The sequence below is a fragment of the Carassius gibelio genome, chromosome A19 (assembly GCF_023724105.1).
Source record: "Carassius gibelio isolate Cgi1373 ecotype wild population from Czech Republic chromosome A19, carGib1.2-hapl.c, whole genome shotgun sequence".
Lineage (NCBI taxonomy): Eukaryota > Metazoa > Chordata > Actinopteri > Cypriniformes > Cyprinidae > Carassius > Carassius gibelio.
In genome coordinates, this window is record NC_068389.1 from 3,994,072 (window position 1) to 4,018,288 (window position 24,217).

Here is a 24,217-nt window from a genome sequence, read left to right on the forward strand (position 1 = left end):
TGATTTATGATTTTAAATATATAAATCATAATATTAGAGTGATTTCTGATGGGCACATAGGACACATTATACTGTAGCAATAGCTGATGGAAATTGATCTTAGCATCACAGAAATAAATTATATTTTAAAGAATTATTTACATTATTTTATATTGTAATAACATATTGCAAGAGTTTTTTTTTTTTTCTTTTCTTTTTTTGATCAAATAAATGCAGCTTTTATGAGCATAACCGACTTCCTTAATAAAATATTACAAATCTTACTGATCCCATACCTTTGACAGATATATACATTATTATATAAAATTGTGCTAAAACATGCTATCATATATATATATATATATATATATATATATATATATATATATATATATATATATATATATATATATATACATACACACACACACATATATATACATATATATATATATATATATATGTCCTAGCATGTGTTGTACTGTCCACCATGCTGTGTCTCTAACATGAAAAATAATTTCCAAGTGCTTAAAATTTCTCCCACAAGTGCTGGTGTTTCTATTTATATTTTTCCACAACGCTAACCTGTGTGAACTCGTCCACCACTGCTTCTGGTGTGTCTCCAACCAGGATGTAGAAGTCCAAAACCCCTCCGATAGTCCGGTAGGTTATGGCCGGAGCAGGCTGGACTGTCACCTCTGCACACAGACAAGAGCAGACAGATATAAACAGATATAAACTAAAACTCTCATTTGATAAAAAATCAACAGAAGCAGCCATTCCAAAATAATAATAATAAAATAAAAGCAACAGACATCATTATGACTTTAGTCCACAGCAGAATTTACCCATAGCATTGCTGTTCATGAGAAAAACACCAAAGGACTGGCCGCTCTCATCTTCCAGACATGTAAAGTAGGGGTAGTGGCCGTACAGGTTGTGTGTGCCCTGGGGTGGAAAAGACATTAAGGTTTGTAATGCCAAATTTAAACATTTTAACCAGTTAATTAGACAGTCTCATACATGTCTCATCATATTTTAAGTATTATAAAAGTTATTATAGATTATAGATTTTATTATAAAAATATATTATAGAGGTTGTCAACCTGAATCATGCACTAAAATTTAAGTCTTCTAACATCATGCAATAATTATGTTGACTTGACAAACTCGACTCAGACTTAAGATCTTTATTAAATTGACCATCAAAAGTGCAAAAGTCCCACTGACTTTCATTGAGGGGGTAAAAACTGTTGAACAGTAAGACTTATAGAGTATTTAAGCTGCCTATCCCTAGAAAAACTGATAGACTGACCTAGGACAACATAAACATACTAGTAACATGCTTATTCATGTTATCAGCATGCTAAAACATGTTACCAACATCTCAAATATGTTAACAACATTAAAAATGTAAACATGCTAATTCATGCTAAATGCTAAAACATGGTAGCAGTATTGTGCTAAAACATGCTATCAACATGCTAAAATATGTTAGCACCTAAGGCTGGGCGATATATGTAACGATATGATCATGCGCATAGTCAGTAAATCTGGTTGATTACCGCTAAATTGCCATCACCTGCTTTTAAATGGAGCGGCATATTAGACAGAGCCATAGATCTCTGACAAGCTACACAATATCACGTTCATTTTCGAAGGTGATTAATCTGGGATAATGAACATGATATTGCATAGTTGTCAGAGATCTACGGCTCTGTCTATTAAATGCCGCTCCATTTAAAAGCAGGTGATGGCGATTTAGCAGTAATCAGGGAACCATATTTACTTACTAGATGCGCATGATCATATCGTTAAATATATTGCCCAGCCCTATTAACAACATGTTAATTCGTGATGTAAATGTGTTAAATCGTGCAAGCAAAATGCTAAGTCATTCTAATAATGCTGTGCTAAATCATGTTAACAACATGATGATTCATGCTAAACTATGCTAGCAACATGCTATTTGTTAGCAAAAATGCTAAAACATGATTATTCATGCTAAGAGCTATACATCCTTTCAACAATGCAAAAGATGGTGGCAAAATACTAATCTATGGAAACAAAAAATAAAATATGTTAGTAACACATTATACATGTTAACAATGTGTGCTATAACATGATAGCAATGTTGTAAAACGTGCTAGCTAGAAACCTATTAAAACATGCTAATTCATGGTAACTATTTCGAAGTGCTCCAAGACTTGGGCAGGAGATCCAAAGGTAACTTTTATTGGGACAATCCAGAATCGTGAATCAAAACACATGCAGTCAATCCAACAGAGCACAAATATAAACCACAAGAAAAAGGGTGATTAGGCAGATTGTGATGGGACGATTGGTATCGCGGCTCCCATGTAGTTTTCAAAGCACTTTTGTATCACATACTGTGCCAATGCTTGTATCGAAATGACAATACAACATGATTGATGATGTTTGAAGCTTCGAATGTCATGAAATCCACCCCAGATCTCCTCAGAAAGTTGTGCTAATTACTGAGTTGTTCTAATTGAGTCATTCGATAAATCACACTCACTGACTCAAGGATCCAGTTGTGCCAGTTATCAGTGAATAATGACTTCATTCAAATTACTTCTTTTATGATGCTTCTGGACAAGATATTATTTTATAACATAACTAAAACTTTGTTTTTCATACTGGTTTGGAATAGTGAAAATGTTTGTGCAAATGATCTGAACATTATGACTCACTCCGTTGGGAAAAGCATCTCTTGCGAAGATAGGCCAGGTCTTCCAGTTGGTGTCATGGCGGAAGGTCTGATGGACATGCTCTCCCAGTCCATAAATATTGTGAGAGGGTAGTTTAGCAGAGAGTTGAAGGTACTGATCTGCAAAAATCAGCGGCCCAATGGTTGTGTCAAACCTGAGCGAGAGAGGAAGGGATGTTGTCATCAAACCTGTCAAGAACATATCCACTGACCCTTCAAGCATGCCCTCAAATATAGAGGGGTCAAAAAAGAGTGAAAATGCGCACCCTAACCACATGAATAAAAGGTAAAATACTGATAGATGGTTCACCAAAAAGATCAACATCCTATTTGTAAAGCCACAACTAAACTGACAGCTAAGAATCGTTCACATGCATTGTCTCATTTTAAAAATAACTTCACTACAAATTAGATTAATAAGCATATTTTATAGATATATTCCTTATGAAATATCAATATATGCTCAATCCACTATAAATACATTATTTTTAGGCTTTTAGGTCGGGCTTTTTATCAGATAAAAGATTACAAAATTGTTTTGCAAAACACATACTGTACAGACCTGACTATGGTCATGTAAAAGCTAATTACTTGAGAAGAAAACAACAGTTAAAACAGCATTTTCATAATAGTGTGGCAAATCATTTTATTCTTTGGAAATAAGGCCTATTTCTCACTGGGCAGTTATTCTAATGAGAGATGTTTTATTACAAACAACATCCATAAGAAATCAGCGTCTCACAGGAGTTTTTCGGGAGATGTTCTCCAAACTTTCAGTCCAAACGGGTTCTGGATCAACTCTAGTCTATATTTGAGGGGTCCAGTGGGAGGGCTGGAAGGTGCTTGCACGTGCTCGTGAGGAACCTCAAACCTGGCTTGGTTTGCATCTGTGATCTGGAAGACAAAAAGAATATTGCATGCCATTATAGACATGTTCATAGGTCAGACAGGAGTCTCCTTGGACAATGATGTTTGCAGATGACATTGTGATCTGTAGTGAGAGCAGGGAGCAGGTGGAGGAAAACCTGGAGAGGTGGAGGTTTGCGCTGGAGAGAAGAGGAATGAAAGTCGTAGTAAGACTGAGTACATGTGTGTAAATGAAAGGGAGGGAAGTGGAACAGTAAGGTTACAGGGTGAAGAGGTGAAGAAGGTACAGGAATTTAAGTACTTGGGGTCAACAGTCCAGAGTAATGGAGAGTGTGCAAAAGAGGTAAAGAAGCGATTGCAGGCAGGTTGGAATGGGTGGAGAAAGGTGTCGGGAGTTCTGTGTGATAGGAAAATATAAGTGAGAATCAAGGGGAAGGTGTACAGGACAGTGGTGAGACCAGCTATGTTGTATGGTTTAGAGACAGAGGCACTGAGGAAGAGACAGGAATCAGAGCTAGAGGTAGCAGAGCTGAAAATGTTGAGGTTCTCTTTGGGAGTGACAAGATTGGACATGACTAGGAATGAGTACATTAGAGGGACAGCTCATGTTGGACGTTTGGGAGACAAAGTTAGGGAGGCCAGATTAAGATGGTTAGGACATGTTCAGAGGAGGGAGAGTGAATATATTGGTAGGAGAATGTTGGACATGGAGCTGCCAGGCAGGAGGCAAAGAGGAAGACCAAAGAGGAGGTATATAGATGGAATTAATGAGGATTTGAAGCTAGTGGGTGCAAGTGTTGAGGATGCAGAAGATAGGGATAGGTGGAAAGAGATGATTCGCTGTGGCGACCCCTGAAGGGAAAAGCCGAAAGAAGAAGAAGATTATAGACGTGTTCATATTGATACAGTGCCTCTGCTATTTGTGTCATTTTTTAAACAGACCTTAAATCGAAGACGGTTTTCAGTCTGCATTTCAGCGTAGAAGATCAACTCTTTAATGTCAGCCCCAAATAGAGAAGGAGCATCCATTCTTGTCAGCCTGGCCTCAATATCTACAGCAAAACAAACGTTTTCCATGAGGTCTATAATTGCTAGATCAGTGTCCAATTCTGCACCTGGAGGGTCACTGTCCTGCAAAGTTTAGCTAAACTCCAATTAAACACACCTGAAGCAGATAATCAAGGTATTACAAGGCATAGTAGAAACTTCCAGGCCGGTGTGTTGAGGCAAGTTGGAGCTAAACTGTGCAGGACACCTCTGTGTTATACATGGTCAAACAAAACGTTTGCAATGGAAAGACGATTTGTAAACTTTTTAAATTCTCCGTTCAGACTGAACTCACGTGTGCTGTCAGGCTGGCTTTTGCTGACCACATTGTAGCCATGGTTTCTGGAGAAGAAGCACCAGGGGACGTTAGCCTCATCCACAGGGCTCCAGCAGCAAGCTCTTTCCAAGCATTTTTGCTGTAAGGATGTGAGTACAATTTAGCAAAGCTTCCTGAGAGTTTGTATGGGATGCAGGCCATTTCCACTGCGTCTTACCTCGGAAGCGCCGGGATCTGGGAAGCAGTCCACCCTCTCGCCGTATGGAACAAGGGGACATTCTGTAATATTGATTGGAACTGATACTGAATCTGAAGTTGGGTACAGAGAGACAAATTACCACTGTGGTATAATTTAAGAGAGAGAGAGAGAACTATTTATAGATTTTTTTTTTTTTCAAACAAACGGAACACACTTGTGAACTCCTTCCTTGAAGACTTAAACAATTAACTGTTGTTCAATTTCTAGTGATCATACACACTGGCTAGAATTCTTCAAATGTATATACTGCATTTTCAGAAAGATTTTATTTTGTAATAATTGACTAGAATGTAATCGGATATAATCATATATCAAACACTACCACATTTATCCAAGTAACCTGCTACATATTTTCCAGAAATCTATTTGTTTGTTTTGTAACCTGATCTCCATTAGTACCCTGTACCCCTAAAACAAGTCCAGCTGTAACCTGACAGACTCCCCCCATCAATAGTCCTGTGAGCCTATCCCATGTTCAGTTTGTTCCCTTTAAACCCGACCGATCCCTATGAGTGTAATGGAAGACAGCTGGTAGAAAGCTGTGCAGGTAAACCTCAAGAGGCGCACTAGTCTGTCTCTGTCTCTTGCGCTTCATCTGCTTTTTCATTTTCTCACGCCACATTTTAAAACGCATTGTCAAGATCAAGTTCAACTTATAAAAACAGGAACACTAACAAAGAGGATAAAGACTTAACTCCGAAGTCTTTGCACTCTTTTTCCTTTGTGTAAGCATTTTAAAAGCACAAACGTGTAAGTTCATTTAGATCACTGCAGTTGTAAAGCTCTCATTATCTGGCCAGTCTGTACAATTGTCAGTCAGCATTTGCTGAGTCTAAGAGCTGATAAAGTAAATAGTGAAATTGAAGATGTGCTTAATACCCATGTACACTTCCATCTACTTTTCTCTGGACAATGAGCGATGCTCATTCGCGAATTATTCATTATTTTGAGTCAATTGTATTCATAAGCTTGATCAAACCAGTTGGCAAACCAGTGAATTGGTTTGTGAATCAGTTTTAATGATTCGTTCAGTTCCCTGCCGCCCGTGCTGAGTCGCCTGAAGCGGTTCTCATTGTTGTAACAGAAAGTTTAAGAACATCAAGAGTGTCGAAGATGTGGCTTTGGATCTGCACTGAATTGAAAGCAGATCTGCAAAGACTGTTGTTTACTAGCGATGAAGATCTTTATTACATGAACACCGTATGTGCTGTCTACAGTTCGACAGGTTTAACTTGGGCTACATTCGATTACAGTACACGATACCACTGTGACATTAGTTTGTTGTACGTGCAACTTATAACAGAGGGGAGTCAAGTTGAATGCAGCTTCCAAAAGACAAAAAATAGCCGATTAATATTTTATTAATATTAACACAATCACACCGGCGTGAAAACGTTCAGCGAGTCATATCATCAGCTGCTAAATTCAGATCTGTGTTCGCTAGCTGATGCGTTCTTACAGCGCTGCGCATTATAACCAATCACACAAGATTCTGTTGAGCTAATGAATGCATTGGCCAATCAGAGGCGTTCAGATGAGTCATCGCTGACGCTGATGCTTCCTTCACTCTCACTGACTTAATACCTCTTTCTGGCGAATTCTCTCATCAATAACAGCAAAAAGCAGATGTGTGTACGAATCTGTAATTAAGATATTGATTTCACAGTGTTAACAGTTTCAGTGATTTTAATGGGAGTTTCTGAGAGTGATTGAAATCTAGACTGTCAGTGAAAATGATCTTTGATAATGTAAATGTTATTTGCTCTCTTTCTGAACAATAAAATATTAGTAGCCATTTTTATATCACATTACCTTTCAATGTTAAATTCACATTTAATATAAAGTCAGCCGTATTAAAAATATGTTAATGCATGACACCCATATCTGTTACTTAAGTAAACAGACAGTTTTTTTTTTTTTTTGCATAATTAATAGATTACATTATTAGGCTACTTTGACCATTGCATATTATCCAACATAATCTATGAATTTGAGAATCGAAATATACTAGCAGAAATATACATTTGTTTACATTTTGCAGAATAGACAGAAGATCCATCAATGTGCATTTGGTTTGTTTTGCTTAGATTTTCAGTCGTGTGAGGAGTTATAATATATTGATTTATTACCAGAGCTGGAAACAGTTTTGCTGCTTAATATTTTTTGGAACCTGTTACATTATGTCTAGGATTATTTGATGAATGAAAGTAAAAAAAACAAAATAAAAAAAAAACATAATTGATAGTAGATCAAATTATTGTAATGATTTCTGATGGATTATGTACCGTTTTTTGGGTACTCTTCCCACCTCTGTACTCTACTAACTGCTAGTTGACATCTACAGTAGTTGCAAAGTTACTTACATTTAGTAGAATTTCTAAAGTCGACTATCGAAATAAAGTGTTACCTATATATATTTTTTAAACTTTATATAGTAAAATATCTAGCTTCAAGTAGATATTTCATATTTTGACATATATTTCATATCACCTTCATATTTTGCATATTTTGCTAAGTGTTCAAATTTTATATTTTCTTTATAAAAAACCATCGATTTGCTTGGGAAGGCCTTTATTAAGCCACTGGAGCCATGTGGAAGAGCCAGGATAATTTTTTTATAACTCCATTTCTGTCCGTCTGAAATAAAGTCACATACACCTATAGGATGGCTTGAGGGTGAGTAAATCATGGGGTAATTTTAATTTTTGGGTGAACTGTCCCTTTTTAATTTTTGGGTGAATAATCAGTGCCTGATTTTTGCCGAAAGAACCTGACTCTTTTTGAGGAATCACTGCTGCTATAAATTTAAATTAATATAGATTTTGATATAAATTATTGTGCTTTGCTTGCCCCAGCCTAGTGGTGATGAAAAAGAGAAAAGGTTGTTTTTATGTAAACATAATGTGTTAAATATATACAGTACAGAGCAAAAGTTTGGAAACATTACTATTTTTAATGTTTTTGAAAGAAGTTTCTTCTGCTCATCAAGCCTGCATTTATTTGATCAGAAATACAGGAAAAAAACTGTAATATTGTGAAATATTATTACAACTTAAAATAATAGTTTTCTATTTGAATATACTTAAAAAAATAATTTATTCCTGTGATGCAAAGCTGAATTTTCAGCATCATAACTCCAGCCTTCAGTGTCACATGTAACATCAGTCGATCAAATGATCATTTAGAAATCATTCTAATATTCTGATTTATTATGAGTGTTGGAAACAGTTCTGCTGTCTAATATATTTGATCAATAAAATGTTAAAAAGAACTGAATTTATTCAAAATAAAAATAAAAAATTCTAATAATATATATTCTAATAATATATTTTCTTTACTATCATTTTTTTAGCAATTTAACACATCCTTGCTGAATAAAAGTACTGATTTTATAGAAAAAAAAAGAAAAAAAAATTACTGACCCCAAATTACTGACCAGTAGTGTATATTGTTATTACAAAATATTTATATTTTATAAACATATCTTTTTTTTTTTTACTTTTTATTCATCAAAGTATCCTAAAAAAGTATCACATGTTCTGAAAAAATATTAAGCAGCAGAACTGTTTCCAGCTTTGATAATGAATCATCATATTAGAATGATTTCTAAAGATCATGTGATAATGATCCTAAAAATTCAGCTTTGCATCACAGAAATAAATGATCATTTAAAGTATAATACATTTAAAAACAATTACTTTAAATTGTAATAATATATCACAATATTAAATTTTATTTTTTATTTTTGATCAAATAAATGTAGGCTTGATGAGCAGAAGAAATTTCTTTCAAAAACATAAAAAATAGTAATGTTTCCAAACTTTTGGTCTGTATTGTATATATATATATATATATATATATATATATATATATATATATATATATAGGCACTGCAACCAATGTTCACGGTTCATTTAAACTGTTGACTTTTTATCTCAATATTTCAATTTAGTAAATTATAATTTCGACACTTTATCTCATAATTTTGACTTAGTAAATCACGATTTTGACTTTTATCTCATAATTATGACTTAAGTATGTAATAATTTTGACTTTTTAAGGCATTTTTTTCTTACTTGGCGGAAATAGGCTTCCATATAATTGGAATGTGAATTCACTAAAATTATTGACATTATATTTTACATATATTTAGGATATATATTTTTTTTTTTCAAAATTTATGTTCTACATATGACCTTTGACCAATTTTTTTTAATGTTCCATCATTTATAACTGACTTTGTCCCATTAGGGTTTCTTTTTTCTGACCCATTGTTTGAAACTTCACACACAGTCAAAAGCTTTTTCACTGAAAAGAAGTAAAAAAGTCTCAAAAGTTTCAAAAAATAATACAAATCTTTACTAATATACTTATATATATATAATATATATATATATATATATATATATATATATATATATATATATATATATATATATATATATATATATATAAACCATGTCTTAGTGTTTACAAAAGCATTAAAACAATTTTACATTGTGTTTAATCTTGGAATTTCAAATCAATTATTGTAGCACAAGTGAAAGTAAACAAGACTCTTCCTTTTCAGTGTACCCCACACAACCAACACGTAAGTAGATGTTGACTTGTGCATTCATCATTGGAGCATCGCTGCTTGTCAGTATAGTATTGCCAATAGACACTGGCATCTTTGCTGACCTCTGGTTGTTGTATGGATCACATCTTTCAAACTGGCATACAATAATGTACCCAAATGCCTGACTTTCTATTTTTATTTTTATTTTATTTTTTATCACTGCCCTCACCCTCATTGCTTCTATCCTCCTTGGTCCTCAACAACTTTTATTACTACAACCTTATTTTCTGATGCACTCCTATCACTATCATCAATACTTCAGTACAAATTTGTCTCTCCATCTTCCAGAAAACGTAAAAAAAATTAACAACAACACATGCATAAAGGCTGTTATACTGCCTATATATATATATATATAAAGTGCATTGCAAATGACATAACTTGAATTTATATGTATTATATATTCATCTAAAATAAGTAAGATAATTCTTTTTCTGTGTATTTTGAACATCTATTCTTCTATTTTAGACCTTTTTTACATTTAGAATTTTTAAAGAAGAATACTTTGCAATTAAATACTTGCTATACCTACACAAATGTAAGCTTGTTAGTATTGCCATGAGTCTCTAATATCCAGACGTGTTTTTAAATGCATGTTTGTGTCTCCATGTGAGTGTGTGTGTGGTTATTAGTGGCGTCTCTTCACTTACCGTCTCTGATTGTTCTTGGTTCACCAGTGTGCAGTAAATTGAACAATGCAAACAACACCATCAGGGTCTCTTCCAACCCTGAGAAGCGCCGCTTTCCCATCTGACAAACACACAGTGTAAACAGCCATAAGCGTACAGTAACTCATCTCCCTGCATGCCATTGACACTCACAGTACATGTCTTTGAGTCTTTGTATGAAACACACAGGTTAATAGTCTCTTTAGCCATATTTTGTTTCACTGTCACTGCGTTTAACCTTTCCTGTAATACAGTTCTTTAGATGTATTCCATGAAAGCATAAAACATCCACATTTTCAACAGATATAAAAAGTCTAAACAGTCTGAAACACAATAATTTCTTTCAATTCTGCAATCTGTAAATGTCCAATAGAGGTACTTCATGTTGCATCTGTAACAGTCTGACAATATAAATGCTTCTATTCTGCATATATAATGCTGTGTTTATTTTATCAAAAATGCTAAAGAAAAAAACGGTTACTTTGTGAAATATTATTACAGTTTAAAATAACAGTTTTATATTTTAATATACTTTAAAATATAATTTATTCCTGTGAGATTGTAGTTTTTCCTTTCTCATTGTAGTGTTACAAGCTCTTGGTGTTTGAAGAAGAGCTGTACATTTGCAACGAGTAAATGCTCAAATCCAAAGAGATCTTCTTTATACAAGTAAAGAGTCAATCACACTTTCCTAAACGCCTCGTCTAAACACGCCCCCACATCTCTATGTCATGCTGTGTCAAGATAACGTCGCTTGAATGTTCACACAAAGAAAGAAGGAGTAACTTTTATTCTCGCTGTTGCCTTGTTGTCGCAATGTTTTTCATTGTAAAAAAGTGAAATAACTCGGTTTGGCCTTCCAAAAGAGGACATATCTAGAAATCATTGGTGAAGTTGTATTTCAAAACTGTCACAGAATAATTCAACCCAAATATTAAGATCCTCACATTTTTAGGAGGGTGATGACTGTTTCCTGAACGAGTAGCCTGCAATGCATCTGTGGCACAACAGCTGTTTCTATAAAGTTGGACAGTTAAAATTTTGCAAGGACAATCTGGTGCTTCTGACTCACAGCCTGCAAGTGCATTTTTTATATTTACAGAATTTGCTACTGATGATTAAAACACAAATACAGACATGGTTTTATGTTTAAGCAGCGCAATATGCAACACAATAATTAAAAAGACATTATAAGTCATTATAATCAATTATTATGTCCAACTGAATTCAACAAATGCCTAGTTTGTAAAAGGTTTTATTGGTTTTGTCTTGTCTAGTGATGTACAGATCGCAATCAAATCTTTCTATTTAACCGGATCTTCTTAGTGAACCGGTTTAACCAGTTCACCAAATCTAACTGAATCGTTTGAAACGGTTCGCATCTCCAGTATGCACTAATCCACAAATTACTTAAGTTATTTGGTTTATAAACATGCCTTACACACCCTCTGACGTGAAATAAACCAATATCACAAGTTATTCAGTTACTCCTAACAGTACATTGACTAATCTGCTAAAAGAGAACCGATGATGGGATGTGCTCGATCAGAGCAGCTGGACTGAGTCTCGTCGCTTGAGGCATTCAGCCAATCACTACGCACTGTATAGCTGGCCAATCAGAGCACACCTCACTTTTTCACAACAATGAGCTTTGTAAAAATCTATGCGTTTCAGAAAAGTGGGACATTGACATTTTTGTTCATTAAATTTTTTTTAATTTAGGCTACTGCGAAATACTGTACCTGAAAAAACAAGCACTTTTTGTTTTATTTTTTATATTATGTGTATTTGTAATGTATAACTTTGTTCGTATTTTGTAAAAGGATAAAATAATGACAAAATTTTTATCTTCGCCTACTTTGACCTAGTTATCTCCCATTCTATTTTTATTTTAGATTTTGTTACCTTGAAAGGCTTCTTTTTTTGTGGGGGTGGGCTGTGATAATTTTTCTAAGGTTCTATAATAAAGAGTTAAACAGAACAGAATTTAGATATTAAAAAAAAACATTGTGTGTTACAATATAGTACAATGCTAACCATTGGTTTGGGGTCAGTCATTTTTTTTTCTTTCTTATTTTTTTTTATTTTATTTTAAGAAATTAATACTTTTATTCAGAAGGGATGTGTTAAAGGAATAAAAAGTCATAGTAAAGACTTATATTTTTAGAAAAGATTTATATTTTTAAACAAAGGCTGCTTTTTTTAACTTTGCATTAATCAAAGAATCAAAGAAAAAAGTATCACTTATTCCAAAAAACAATATTAAGCAGCACAACAGTTTCAACACTGATAATAAATCATCATTTTAGAATAATTTCTGAAGATTATGTGACACTGAATATTGGAATAATGATGCTGAAAATTCAGTGCTGCGTCACAGAAATGCATTTTATTTTAAAGTATAGGTTACACTTTATTTTGATAGTCCACTTTAGACATTCTACTAACTATAAGTAATTGTAACTACATGTTAACTACATATCAACTAAAACTCATTATTTTCAACTACATGTCTACTAGGGCTGTCAAAATGGCTGAAAAACTAAATTTGAATTTTTAACTTCTATATTATCAAAATTAGAATTATATTCGAATTTAAAATGCATAATTTCAGTTAGGGTGAAGAGAAACTATTTTCTTCTCTCCTGAAGCTACAAGAGGGCGAATCGAGCAAAATATTACTAATGCAGGTTTAATGTTTAAAAAGTATTAGAATAAATGACTAAATGAATGTTAATAAATGATTGTTAAGTGAATAATATTTAATAAAATGTTTATAAACCGATTATAATTAAGTTGCTTAAAGAACTATAAATAAAACAGTATCATGTATGCATGCATAGTTTAATACAAAGCGTGGAAAGCCAATCACACAGAGTACATTTGACACTTAATAACATGAGAAGCATTGGGATGGGGAAAAACCCAACAAAATTCTCGAGATATTTTTTTAAAAAGTTGAACATACATTAATTTTACATGGCTTTCTAAACATCTGGCTCTCTTGTGCGAGATGCGAGTCCACAGGTGTCCCTCTAGAAAATATGCGTTCTGTGTGAATGGCTTGGTTTCAGTGTTGATGTAAACAACATCTTCTCCACATTGTTGTTCTCTTTTTTCGCAATATCTTGAAGGAACATCACATGGCTTTAATTGGATAGGCTAACAAAAAAATTATAATGAACTGAAACTTACACTGTCATCGCATCTCGTGCACCATTGATAAAGGCCAAAATATACTTGGGCCATCTGCATCCACACACCGTCTGCATTATGTAATTTTCGTCATCAAGAGGGCTTGCGGAAAACTGTGCACCCCGCCTGCATGCAGGCAATTTTTGAGACTGTATGTACAGCATAAGCACGAGGTGAAAGATGAGACAGAAGTGGTACTGCGTGTCGAGCTCGTCCGCCTTTTGAAAGTTGTGAGGACGCAAGACAGAATGGAGCACAGAATGTGAAGTATACCCAGGTCTGGCCTTAAAGCAGCCTCCTTAACGCACACCTAAAAATTCGAATGGAACGTTTTTTTTGCATTTGAATGTGGATGTCTATTTTAAATTCGACGAGTATTCAAAATTGTAATCTTTTTGACAGCCCGCATGTCTACTAACTCCCTGAGTAGACTGTTAGGGTAGGTTTAAGGTTAGTTGGATTATCTGACAAAGAAAGTGTTAGAAGATATTAAGCAGACAGTCTACTTATAGTCTACTAACTGCTAGTTGACATGTAGTTGCAAAGTTACTGTTAGTAGTATGTCTAAAGTGGACTATCAAAATAAAGTGTTACCAAATAGAAAACCAATATTAGAAATTGCTATAAGATTTCACAATGTTAGTGTTTTGTTGTTTTGATTAAATAAATATACAGCCTTGATGAGCAGAAGACTCTTTTCAAAAAAATAAAAAATCTTATTGTTCAAACGGCAATTTGGACGACAATATGTGTGTATATATATATTCCTACCTTGTTGTGAGATGGAAGTACACTGTTGTTAATTCCTTCCTTTTCCAGTCCTGTGTACAGCCTGAAATTCAGAGCACACAAGAAGAGCAGGAAGAGCTGAGCTTGACCGCCTGTTATATAGAGCAAAGAAATGAAGTGGGTGTGTATGTTTGTTTTGTTCAGTGCATGATGGTCTCTACCAAAGGTCATGGCTGTTGAGGCAAGTGTCTGTGTCCATGCTGTTTATGCCAAGACAACATTTTTTTCCGTTCGTGATGTGAGCGTGACCTTATCTACCTGAAATACTATTAATGGCCACTTTATCACCATTGGATTTAGCTGTCAAAAAACAGAGCTGTCTTGTGAATTCCACATCTGTTGTTGAAAAAAAAAAATCAATATGCAAGATATTTCTGTTCCTAAATAAATTGCATGTACTTTTTCAAAATGCTTCAATGAAGTATTATATATGTTTTTTTTTTGTTTTTTTTTTAGATGTTTCAGATGCAATAAAAATCTTTTAATTTTATTTATTAAAACTGTTGTCGGATCAGAAATTAATTAAATTCAAGTTTATTTGTATAGCGATTTTTACGATACAAATCATTGTAAAGCAACTTCACAGAAAATTACGTTTCTACAATATTTAGTAGTAGCTTATCAGTGGTGACTGTCAGTTTATGCGCATATGACAGACATTTTCAGAAAAACTAATATAAGACGTAGTCAGCCAGACGATGAACATTATTAACAGCAATTATTACATGATGCAGTAACACATGTATCAATATTTGTTAGTTCTGTTGTTGATTCAGGGTTAGTATCATCTGGGGTCCTCTGAGGGTCAGCATCATCTCTTCTCAGGTGTTCTGGATCCAGACTGGAGCTTGTGTAAATCCTAGTTACCACGGGATGAAGATCCAGCAGAAACAGAGAAAACCAAGCTAAAGAATAATAATGCGCTTTTGATGCAGTCCAAATTATGAGATGCATTATTTTAATTCTTGGCGAAGGAGATTTAATCTAGGAGTTTTAATCTAGATTTAAACAGAGAGAGTGTGTCTGAACGGCGAACATTATCAGGAAGGCTATTCCAGAGTTTGGGAGCCAAATGTGAGAAAGCTCTACCTCCTTTAGTGGACTTTGCTATCCTAAGAACTACCAAATGTCCAGTGTTTTGTGACCTTAGGGTGCGTGATGGGTTGTAGCGTGGTACAAGGCAAGTTAGATATGCAGGAACTAAACCATTTAGTACCTTATAGGTAAGTAATGATAATTTGTAACTGATACTGAACTTGATATGTAGCCAGTGGTAAGCCACTGGTAAGGACTCTAGCTCCTTCATTCTGGACTGTAGCTTGTTTATTGAAGATGTAGGACAACCACCTAGAAGTGCATTACAATAGTCCAGTCTAGAGGTCATGAATGCATGAACTAGCTTTTCTGCATCAGAAACACTTAACATGTTTTGTAGCTTGGCAATGCTTCTAAGATGGAATAATGCAGTTTTTCAAAAGACAAGTTGCTGTCTAATATACCACACAGATCTTTGACTGTAGAGAAAGTAATAGTACATCCGTCTAGCTGCAAATTGTAATCTATGAGATTCTGTGTACTGTTTTTTTGGTCCAATAATTAATATCTCTGTCTTATCCGAATTTAATAGGATAAAATTATTGGTAATCCAGTCTTTTACATTTTTAACACACTCTGTAAGCTTAGATAATTTTGAAGTTTTATCTGGTCTCGTTGAGATATATAGTTGAGTATCATCAGCATAACAGTGAGAACTAATCCTGTATTTTCTAATAATATTACCAAGGGGCAACATGTATACTGAAAATAGCAGAGGACCTAGGACAGATCCTTGTGGCACTCCATATTATATTGGTGATTAATTAGATCACTCCCCATTTAAATATATAAATTGGTAGCGATCAGACAGGTAGGCTGATAATAATTATAAATGTATTATCCTGACATCTATTGGATCTTTCTTTCTTTCTTAGATTTTTTAGTGAATTGTTTTTTTTTTAAGTTTTATTATGTTTTTATCATGTTCAATATATATGTGTTTGTGTGTTTGTGTGTGTGTGTATCTGCACAAGTTAAGGGTGCATTATAATTGTTTTTTTGTTAACATTTTGAGAACTTCATTAAAAACATGGATTTATTTTACTGTTTGAGTAAAGTGCACTTGAAACAAAGTATTGCAAACAAATATGAGCTTCTTGTGCCCAGGTTAAAGTTAATTGTTTTCTTTTTTAATTTTACTTAAGCAGATTTTGCTGGCTGCCCTGAAGTGACCACGGAGGTATTTTCCCTGTCGCTGGTGCTCATGTTGCTGGGGGTGGCCTTGTGGTGTGTGTGGGCAGCACACACCGTTCCTAAGCCCCCTGATCATCCTGAACTCCAGCCAAGCCCCCTCTCCCACCAACTCCTGGCAGTCCATCTGTGTGGTGGGATCACCGTGGGTCTCCCAGTCTCCATCGGCGTCGTGACTGGAGAATCCCTTGGACATTCTGTGTGACCTAATTTTTCATCTATGTCTGATGATTTTCATTTGGTTTAGGTGTGTCTTGTCAATTATCTTCAGTTGCCTGTGTATTTATTTCAGTCTGTCCCTCGTCCTGTCTACCTTGTCCTATAATTGCAAGTGAATGTCGCTTTATTGTGCCATCCCAAAGAGGGACACTTTCACAGAATTTTAAATGTAATGTTCCTCCTGGTGGAATGACCTGCCCAACTCAATCCAAGCAGAGGAGTCCTTATCCATCTTCAAGGATTGGCTAAAAACACATCTCTTCAATTTTTTTGACCCTCTAAATCTAGCACTCTCTTTTCCAATTCTATTCTTAAAACAATAAACTTGTCCCTTTTAAACTTCCACTCTATTCATTTATTGCTTTTTTTACTTAAATAGTATACAAGCTGACTTGTTTTTTGTATTCTATCTATTTGTTTTCTTTTTATTTACTATGCAATTAACAAAAGCAGAAAGACCTCTAACACTAGCTTGATCTTTTATATTTCTATTCTATTTCTTTTTATTTATTCTATAATAAAAAAAAACTTGCAAGTTCTGTTACAGTACGTCACATACAATGAGCAATTCTGTGCCAAGACTGTAGCTAGACTAAAAACCTTTTATTTTAAGTGTATGCCTCCACGTGTCAGATGAGTTTCAGACAGGCTACCTGCTGCTTTCAACAAGATACTTGCAGCTTTGTAAATAAGCAGGAATGAGAATAATTAGGTTAAGGATAGGATATTAGGTAATTGGGATGGGATGTAGAGGATGTGGGTGAAGAACTATACGAAATAAGTTGTTTTAAATCAGTTGTGTTAAACAAGAGACAGACTGTGATTTGTTTTTTAGAACATGGATAATTTAATATAAGATGTATAAAATCCTTTGTGATGTGTTGATCAGTGTTTGTTGTTTTCAGGAAGCAAGAGACACCTCCTACTGACCATCCTGTAAAATTTCAACATTTAATTTCCATATTTAATAAACCAAGATGGAATTAACTTGCAAACTTGACATGAGTTATTCCTTCAAATCAGGGATTAAAGATAAAAAAGATCAAATTAAGATAAATAAATAAAAACTATTTACTGCAGGTAATGTCAGGTGACACTGTAAAGGTTCATAAAAATAACTTATTACTCATCTCCTGTTTCGAAAATGCATCACAAAGTGCTTGAAAAAGCTGTAAACTAATCCCACATTGCACACGGTGCAAAAACCCTTACGCCTGTTTCTGCAGTGCGTATGCAGTCCGTGTGCGTTACGTATGTGGTGCAGCATGGACTCGATGTGCTTTCACACAAGACGCGTTTGCAGTTCGCTACTCGGTATGTAAAGGATCACTGCACTGCTGCAGACGAAACGCTCCTGGAACGCAACTGGAATCCGTTAACATGGGTGCGTAAAAAAAATATGCAACGCATACGCACTGCAGACGGAGTATGTGTGAAACAGACTTGAGCAGGGCTGTAGCTGGGGTCAGCGGGGTCCCGGTGATTGTTGTACCAGTGGGCCCTGTTTGAAATTGTTTAATTTGTATGTTCATTTATTTTTATGTATCTGTGCTATTTACACAATGTTTACGTTTTTTTTTTCAAGTTTGTAGGTGTCAAGGTACAGAAACCAAATAATTAAATGTAAAATGGCACTGAAAAGTCTTCGATATAAAAATTAAATATACAATCAAACCTACATTTATTCAAACACCTTCAACATTCCTCCCATTATTACAGTTTTGCTATATATATCAAAAATTATATCTGGTGTCTGAATAATTTTTGGTTTGACTGTTAAAACTAAGTAATTCAGTCAAGATTTTATTTTTAATTTTCTTGGATTAACATTACAGCAGCCAGTAGCTAAATTAGGCGCGGTCACTTTAAGAGACGATGAACGCATCCAATATAATACACATCCCATGTTTTTCCTTAACTGTTTACTTTCACTTAAGAAATAACTGACAGTTTTTTCGAGCATAATTTCCAAGGTGGATATTTTGTATGTATTTGTCGGCACAAGAGCAAAAAGAAGCAGATTCGGTGTTCAAGTGTTTTGAGACGCCTTTCTCTGCGTGAGCCCTGAACACCAGAACACCGCGAGTACTGAATTAGGTCTTTCACATCTTTTTGTTTGTTAAAACTGTGATTTGTGTTTGTTTGTTCAGGTGCAGGAGGGACTTCGAGGAGAACTTCGCAGAAGAGAGCTCGGTTCAGTGTTGCTGTCCGTGATACGCGGCTCTCTCTCTCTCTCTCTCTCACCGAACACAGCGCGAGTGACCAGCTACTCTGTTCAGCTTTTCCACGTCTTGTTTCTGGATGCTTTAATGTTTAAATCGACAAGCGGTAAGGCTTAAAAACGTGAAAAAGAAAAGCTTTCATGATGATGCACAGCAGTGGCCCGTCAACTGTCCTGAGCATCTTTTTAGGCTGGCCTCAGCCAGTCGGTTATATAAAATATCATCATAACTTGCTTAGTATAGACCCAGCTCCCAACACAACTTTGAGAATAGATTAACGGCTATATTTTTTATTTTATATCGCCCGATAAGAGTCTCACATTAACGCAGCATGTTAACGCCGATAGGCCCACCACTAATATATATATATATATATATATATATATATATATATATATATATATATATATATATATATATATATATATATATATATATGTGGTGTTTATAATGTTTGTAACAGTTTGCTTCACCAGTATTTTAGCACATTATTTCTGAATGTATCCAAATAATACAGTCTAAATCCTGACTGGAAATCCTCACATATACCATTTTTCTCTACGAAGGAATATAATTGTAAGGATACCACCTTTTCTAGTATCTTGGACAGAAAAGGGAGATTCGAGATTGGTCTATAATTAACTAGTTCTTTGGGGTAAAGTTGTGGTTTTTTGATGAGAGGCTTAATAAAAGAGTTTAAGGTTTTGGGGACATATCCTAATGACAATGAGGAATTAATAATAGTCAGAAGAGGATCTATGACTTCTGGAAGCACCTCTTTTAGGAGCTTAGATGGTATAGGGTCTAACATACATTTTGTTGGTTTAGATGATTTAACAAGTTTATACAATTCTTCCTCTCCTATAGTAGAGAATAGCCGTGTTTCCACTATCGAGCTAAGACCGGGCGTGCTACTGCGTGCCAGGGCCAGTCGCGTTTCCACTGTCACTTCCGGGGGTTGATCGTGCCTCGCCGGGGCTCCCTCGGGGCAACGGCCAGGGTTTTTTGGCCCGACGAAAACTTTGGGGCAAAGCGGGCCAGCTGGGGCTAGAGGAGGGGTTCTGAACAAAGGCGGAGTTTCTCCGTGTCTAGAGAGCGTCAGCGTGGATAATTTCAGAAAGATAACAGTGATATACCTTTAGCATTAAAGACTTTTTAAAATCAATTGAGTTCAAAAATCACTATTACTCAACAGCAAATGTTTGAAATACATTGATCCGATGTGGATTATAATCACTAAACAAGGCAGAAATCTTTATAAGTGATGAAAAAAAGATTATGCACGCTAAACATTAACGTTACCATAGTAAACATGGTAAATGCAACCAGGAGAGATCTGATGTCAGCTTCTTATTCTCTATCACAATTGTGTATTTATTTAACATACTTTATCTGTCATAAGTCTCATCTCGAGAGTTTAGCTCCACGTAGCATATAATCAAAATATAATAATGATTTTGTTCGGTAGCTTTTATAAAAATAGAGAGCGTCTGCACTGCGGATCATTTCAGAAAGATAACGGCTATAACACCAGCATTAATCTGAATTTGAATTTGAATATTTAACAAAGCATGCAAACAAATGGCCGCTTTTAACATGTGCCTGTGGTGATCGTGCATGTTCCAGTGAATTATTTCTTAGTTTTCTGACAACTTCTCTTTGTCGGTGAGATGAGGTTGCGTGTCGTTGTTCTGAGAGGTGTGTAAAGGGCGTGTTTTAGTGACGCGCAGCGGAGCTTCAGGCTCTGACTGTGGAAACCTTGCGCTATTCTGGCCTCATGCTACTGGCCCGAGTCTATTAGCCCCACCCGGCCGCTTTAAGCCCTGGCTCGCACTGGCCCGACAGTGGAAATGCGGCTAATGAGTGGAACTGTTCCTCAGGGGGTCTATAGTGCACTGTCTGATGTGATACTGTAGCTGACGGCTGAATGGTTGCAATTGTTAGTTCATAAAGTCATTACTGTTGTGGTGTTGGGAAATGTCAACACTTGTTGAGGCTTTATTTTTTTCATTAATTTAGCCACTGTATTGAATAAATACCTGGGGTTATGTTTGTTTTCTTCTAAAAGAGAATAAAAGTAATTGGATCTAGCAGTTTTTAATGCTTTTATATGATTATTGAGAAGAGAAAATTGGTGACCTTTATTGCTGGAGTTATTAATGGTACAGCAGGGATTGAATCAGAAACTCAAAATAATACATGTAGTTGTAATTGTGAGCTTGACCTGGGAGGAATTATGGATGAACTTCAGATAAGGTCAAGTCGGGATACAAATGGGTAATATCTATAAGGGTTTTTCAGTGGTAGAGCAATTAATAGAGGAAAGCAAGCTGGTGTGTTTGAATGATGGTAGGGGTACAAGGATGGACCCCTACCATCTTAGGAAAGATTAGAAGTAATTGACTCAAAGCAAGAAATTAACAACTTAAATATAATTTGTGCCATACTGCTTGAAGCAGCGTCAGAAACAATCCCAAAAAGTAAAGGAAAAATTACAAGGAAAGCTGGTGGACAAGGTTCTATGGTGGACAGATGAGTTTGGGAAAGCTGTTATTTAACTCCTTTGCTTGCAAACATCGCCGACGGCCCCATTTTATTACTGTTTCACTTTCACAGCACGTTAAACATCACTCTCTTACTTGTTCTGGACAAACTGTGCATCAATTGAAAGTTTAAAGACTCTAGTTTCGATATTTGACCAATGTTTTGATAAAACATTGTTGCAGTGACAGTTATTTCATAATTTGTGTCAGGAGTGCAAAATAATAAATCCATAATATACCACAGTTTGAATAGAAATTCACCACTCATTCATATTCAGTCATGTCAGCAGCAGTTTATTTGTGTTCACATAGACTCACTGAACAGCGTCAATAAGGATTTATAGACCAAAGATGCATATCCGCAGAGATATATGGATATATTAAATTCAATTCAATTCAAGTTTATTTGTATAGCGCTTTTTACAATACAAATCGTTACAAAGCAACTTTACAGAAAATTATGTTTCTGCAATATTTAGTAGTAGCTTATGGTGGTGACTGTCAGTTTGTGCACGTTTGACAGGATTTTTAGAAAAAATTAATACAAGACGTAGTCAGCTAGACCATGAACATTATTAATATTATTAAATAATAATTGTTATATGATGCAGTCACACTTGTAGCAATATTTGTTAGTTCTGTTGTTGATTCAGGGTCAGCATCATCTGGGGTCCTCTGAGGGTCAGCATCATCTCTTCTCAGGTGTTCTGGATCCAGACTGGAGCTTGTGTAAATCCTAGTTACCACGGGATGTAAATCCGCCACATCGTGTCACATGCTTCCTGTACACTTCCTGGTAGTTATCTGGCCATAACAACACTGAAACACCTCTGTACACAAGAAATATCCGAATAATAAGCCAGCGATTACGATAGTAAAGCTTGGTATGAGATATACAAAATATAAAAAATGTAAATTGGAAAGGCTAACTTGTGCAGCGATGAAAAAGGCTATAAAAAATATTTTACAACAGCACTGTAAAACTTTTCACTGTAAATTTACAGTAAAATAATGGCAGCTGGGTTGCCAGCCACATACTGTATTTTCCTAAATTTACAGTACTGCACTGTAATTACAAAATAAAGTATATACCACATAATTTTATGGAATTATACTGTCTACAGCAAAAAAAAAAAAAAACATTTTTACAGGGAAAACATTATACTCTGATCTCTAGAAGAAAATAGAATCCAACAACATTATCTGGGTTTTAAAACATTTATTTTAAAAGCAACGACCAGAAATTTGCCTTATGTGAACACATTTGGATGAAATGACAGCTTTTTTTTTTTTTTTTTTTTACATTTAAAATGTTAGTTGAACACTTAACACTTTATAATATAGTAATTTTGTTAACCTTTAACAATTTTTTTCCCCAGAAATTTAAAGAGTCTAACCTCAAAATGACTGAAATGGAAGTTGTATTTTATAAATGGAATTAACGATGCAGTAATCAATTACTTTTAATGTTCTTGCTGACAGGAACATTGTTCCATTTAAAGTCTGCAAGTTTTCGCAGAAGTGAGGAAACTGGTGGGCTTACAGTGGCGTTCTTTTTTTGCACAACTTTTCTTTGAAGTCACTTTTCCTTTTTTTGCTTTCGATCCACATTCAGGATTGATGTGAAGGATTGAGCCCTTTCTTTGGGATCATGCTGCACAACTCCTTGTTCAAGCTCTTGTTCTGTCCAGGCTGGACTATTGCAATGCCAAAAAGAATACACGTCACACCTCTGTTTATCAGTTTGCACTGGCTTCCAATAGCTGCTCGCATAAAATTCAAGGCATTGATGTTTGCCTACAAAACTACCACTGGCTCTGCACCCATTTACCTAAATTCGTTACTTCAGACTTATGTGCCTCTAAAAGCTTGTGTTCTGCAAGTGAACGTCGCTTGATTGTGCCATCACAAAGAAGCACAAAGTCACTTTTACGGACTTTTAAATTAAATGTTCCCTTCTGGTGGAATGACCTCCCCAACTCAATCAGAGCAGCTGAGTCCTTAGCCATCTTCAAGAATCGGCTTCAAACACATCTCTTCCATCTTTATTTGACCCTCTAACTTTAACACTCACTATTCTAATTCTATTCTTAAAAAACTACTTTTCTAATATTTTTGTGTTCTATTTTTCTTTTAATTTATCATGCAATTATATATATGTGTGTATGTGTAAAGACCTCTAACTAGCTTGCTCTATTCTTTTATTATTCTCTCTGTTTTCTTTTTATTTATTATATTATTTAAAATCCCATGCTATGTGTACTGTGTTAAGCTAACTGAGACTTGTAATAGCACTTATATATCATTGCTCTTTTTGTTGTTTTTGATTGCTTCCACTGTCTTCATCTGTAAGTCGCTTTGGATAAAAGCGTCTGCTAAATGAATAAATGTAAATGTAAATGTCAACAAAGCGTCTAAAAGGCAGAAAAGAGGAAAAAAACACAATGAAATATTATAGACTGTGCATAGAGAGAGAGAGAGAGAGAGAGAGAGAGAGAGAGAGAGATTTAACGACTA

The 24,217-nt window shown here is 35.0% G+C and overlaps 1 protein-coding gene and 1 long non-coding RNA gene across 4 annotated transcripts in view; one reads left to right on the forward strand and one right to left on the reverse strand.

Moving 5' to 3' along the window:
* The window catches only part of LOC127935784 (sucrase-isomaltase, intestinal), a 54,524-nt gene extending 39,908 nt beyond the window's left edge, over positions 1–14,616 (reverse strand). Inside the window, exons 1-9 of one of the 2 annotated variants that reach the window (XM_052533956.1) lie at positions 14,413–14,616; positions 10,429–10,528; positions 5,119–5,180; positions 4,920–5,040; positions 4,520–4,629; positions 3,453–3,604; positions 2,694–2,865; positions 828–927; positions 565–677 (exon numbers count right to left, since the gene is read on the reverse strand). In XM_052533956.1, coding sequence (XP_052389916.1) covers positions 565–677; positions 828–927; positions 2,694–2,865; positions 3,453–3,604; positions 4,520–4,629; positions 4,920–5,040; positions 5,119–5,180; positions 10,429–10,528; positions 14,413–14,601 — 1,119 coding nt within the window. In that variant the 5' untranslated portion in view covers positions 14,602–14,616. Of the gene's footprint in view, positions 1–564; positions 678–827; positions 928–2,693; positions 2,866–3,452; positions 3,605–4,519; positions 4,630–4,919; positions 5,041–5,118; positions 5,211–10,428; positions 10,529–14,412 lie in introns of both variants that reach the window. The other variant, XM_052533955.1, reaches the window with a different exon arrangement.
* An 889-nt stretch (positions 14,617–15,505) lies between these two features.
* LOC127935828 (uncharacterized) lies at positions 15,506–17,278 on the forward strand. Of its 2 annotated transcripts, none has more exons than XR_008148182.1 (2): positions 15,506–15,653; positions 16,674–17,278. It is a non-coding gene; the product is annotated as an uncharacterized LOC127935828 (long non-coding RNA). The 2 variants fall into 2 exon arrangements; XR_008148181.1 differs by having other exon boundaries at positions 15,509–15,653; positions 16,671–17,278.
* The last annotated feature ends 6,939 nt before the right edge of the window (positions 17,279–24,217 follow it).